This window comes from Siniperca chuatsi, linkage group LG4 (assembly GCF_020085105.1).
Source record: "Siniperca chuatsi isolate FFG_IHB_CAS linkage group LG4, ASM2008510v1, whole genome shotgun sequence".
Lineage (NCBI taxonomy): Eukaryota > Metazoa > Chordata > Actinopteri > Centrarchiformes > Sinipercidae > Siniperca > Siniperca chuatsi.
The window spans coordinates 307,501-310,726 of NC_058045.1; the positions used below are offsets into that span (position 1 = coordinate 307,501).

A 3,226-nucleotide genomic window follows, 5' to 3' on the forward strand; every position below is an offset into this window, starting at 1 on the left:
AAGAAAATAAACTGAACTGTAACTTTGGATATAAGGTCAGTGAAAGCAGTAGTGTTCATGTGGATGTGTGTGGTTAGTGTAGGATAAGGTGTTCTGGAGTAAAACAAAATGCTAATCAAAGCAATAGGGTGCAGGCGCTGACAGGGAAGAGAGCGAGCCACACTGGAAGCTGGGACTTCTAGATCTTGTAGAGCACTGGGTCCAGGTGCTCCAGATCTGAATAGATACTGCAATCAGCACTCTGGCACCTCAAAAGACAACAGTTACTGACAAAGCACATACACAAGTAGAGTTAGCAGGGGCCATCACACGTCCTAATGCTACTAATCTAACCTTACCTAACTCAGGAACCTTGCCCTACAGCCCAGCTACCTGTCTTCACTGCTGGCAGCCTTAACCAGCATGTGAACGGCAACCGTCCAAAGCAACCAGTGTTCTGCTAGGCTTGGCCGTACGCACCAAGCGCTGCTCCCCAGAACGGCGTGGCCACCTCAACTCTCTCCTTTTCAACACTTCATCAGGCACAGGTCCAGCCACTTATTCTAATCCGTGTCTGCGGATCACCCTAAATTCTTCTTTTGCGTTTTGACTTCGGTGCATGCCGGTTTAATAACTGTGGCTAACATTCGCTCCTGTTAAGTTAGCATCGTTAGCACAGCTGGGCGTCTTGCTTGAAGGCTATCCCAAGGCTAATTAGCTAACAAGCCATGTACAGTGAGCGCAGACACCGATACCTGCTAATTATTGCTGACATAAATAAAATCCTAGAATTTCACTCACCGAAAGAGCAGGAGCAGACTTCTTGGACGGTCTGTTGGCACAATTAACTGCACAGCAAGCCATACGAAAAAAAATGAAAAGTCTCCAAAAGGCATAAACACGGCCGAGAGGTCAAGTTCCGTGACTGGCTGAGCTGAGGTGACGGGCGGTTAGCAGACAGTTAGCGGTGACGGCACTAGCATCCACCACCTGTCACTCAAAGTGACCCCGCCCTTAATTATGCAAAATGTTAAGCTTTAATATAATTTAAACAGGTGAGTTATAAAAATAAAAAAAAAATTCACCCCCCTCACAGTTGTCAGGAAAGGGGAAATGAGCTATAGAGACCAAAACCATTTTGTACCAGGCTAAAAACGTTTATTTCTGCTGTAAAGCTGGGCATTTTAACATGGGGCTCTGTGGGGATTGACACGCTTTTGGTGCCAGCCTCAAGTGGCCGTTCGATAAACTTAACACTTCTGTGTCTCTTAATAAGCTACACTTGACAGTTCATGCACTATTACCTTATACCGTATTATCATCATCAACCGGTAAACCCACTTTGTACTTCACACTTATTTTATACTTATACCCACTTGGTACTTCATTTATTTTCTGACCTGTATTATAGTGTATTATATTTTTTGCTTAGTGCTTCTATTCCTGTGTGCACTGACGTGACAGTGAGCTGTTGTAGCAAAAGACTTTCCCCTCGGGGATCAATAAAGGATTTCTGATTCTGATTGTTAAATGACAATGTTAGGTGACCGATTCTCCTTCTTGTGATGCACTTAGCTACTGTTGTGAAAGGGTGTTAGACATCCTGGTTACAGCTGTCACGCTGTTTAAAACCCACTTCCAGATTTGTAAAACCATTATTTTGTTAGTGAAAGCAAAGAAATAACAATTTTCTCCAGCAAGACAACAGACCAGCTCTAACTTAGAAACCCCTACATTTACACTTGTCAAAACTGGACTTGATTAACAAGTAGACACTGGTAACTGTTTAAAATAGTTTCAGATTTCTGAAACTTTTGTTCTTATTCATTAAAAAACAAAACAAACAAAAAAAAAAAAAAAAAAAAAAAAAAACAGCTTTCCCCCCCATCCAGACCACACTGAATCAGGTCCCCCCGATCTAGACCTGATTCATGGTTCAGTGTCTCACACACACACACACACACTATATTTAGACTTGTCTAAACTGTTTTAAACAGTTAGGCCTACCTGTTAATCAAGTCCAGGTTTGAGAAGTGTAAATGTAAGGGTTTAGAGCTGGTCTGTTGTTGTCTGGATGGAGAAAACGCAGTGAAATCGCCATTTCTTCATGCTTTCATGAATAAAATAAAGGTTTTACGAAACTGAAAGTGGATTTTAAACAGCTCTGAAGATTTAACTAGGATGTCTAACATCCTCTCATAACAATAACGTTACGTGGTGCAAAAAAGGAGGACCGGTCATTAAAGTTTCCCTTTGGAAGCTGCGAAACGGAAACTAACTTCGACGTCGTCATAAAACTGCCATTTTGATATGACACCTCGAAATCGATGTTACGTTTGCGTCTCCTAAAGGCTACTTCTGTATTTATCTGGTCAAAACAGTGCTCTCTTTAATGGTGTCAGTTAGTACACAACATTAACGTTAACTTAGTACATCTGGCATAGCAACAAAACAGGAACACCACCAGCATTGCGTTTGCGTGTACCTCTCTCCGTAAACCTAAAACTGTGCTTTTAATAGACGGCTTAGTTTAGATAACTTACACAGAGTTCTGTTATCCGTTTACCACTGCGTCTCTTCCTCAATGCTGCTGCGTTCCCGCTCTTCTTCTTCTTCTTCTTCTTCTTCTTCTTCTTCTTCTTCTTCTTCTTCTTCTTGATTTTACTGGCGGGCTACAGAGCAACGTTAAAGGTGCATGCCGCCACCTACTGTATCGGAGTGTGTAACATCATGCCTTTAACCAAAACTAACAAACGGGAAAAATAAATAAAATTAATTTTAAAAAACCCATTAAAAATAAAACTTTATAGAGATTTTATATTGTAGATATTTTAAATCTTTGAATAAAGCCCTTTGAGCCTGTAAGTGTTCCTCCCCGGTCCCTAACAGACCTGTGGTGCTCCGCTCCCTGCCTCCCTGCCTCTCTGCCCTCCAGTCTCTCTCTTTCTACACTGAACCTCCTACATCCCATCAGCACGTTCAGCAGATTCCTTCCAGTTACAAGTCTCCCATTTATCTGACTTACTGTTTCATGGTATACAAGCTAGCACTGAGTCCTGTGTGTCCTGGTCTTAGCCTAGCACAGGTAACATCTTCTTTCCTGCATTTACCTGATTATTTCTGACTGACAGATTTTTGGATTTTATAGTATTCTGTACCCTTACTGCCGTTATTCCATGTTTCCTGCCATGATGTCATTATTCCCTGATGAGTTAGTGACTTTGCTTCTGATCTCACAAAACAAATT

General features: G+C 41.7%; 1 protein-coding gene across 3 annotated transcripts in view; it reads right to left on the bottom strand.

Annotated features, from left to right (window-relative positions):
* Nucleotides 1–2,625, bottom strand: part of ska1 (spindle and kinetochore associated complex subunit 1) — a 9,811-nt gene extending 7,186 nt beyond the window's left edge. Inside the window, exon 1 of one of the 3 annotated variants that reach the window (XM_044193737.1) lies at nucleotides 2,523–2,625. Coding sequence is in view for 1 of the 3 variants with exons in the window: in XM_044193735.1 (XP_044049670.1) it covers nucleotides 781–875 (95 nt within the window). In the remaining 2 variants the exon portion in view is untranslated. Of the gene's footprint in view, nucleotides 1–780; nucleotides 1,367–2,522 lie in introns of those variants that run through there. The other 2 variants (XM_044193738.1, XM_044193735.1) reach the window with 2 other exon arrangements.
* Between the last annotated feature and the right edge of the window lie 601 nt (nucleotides 2,626–3,226).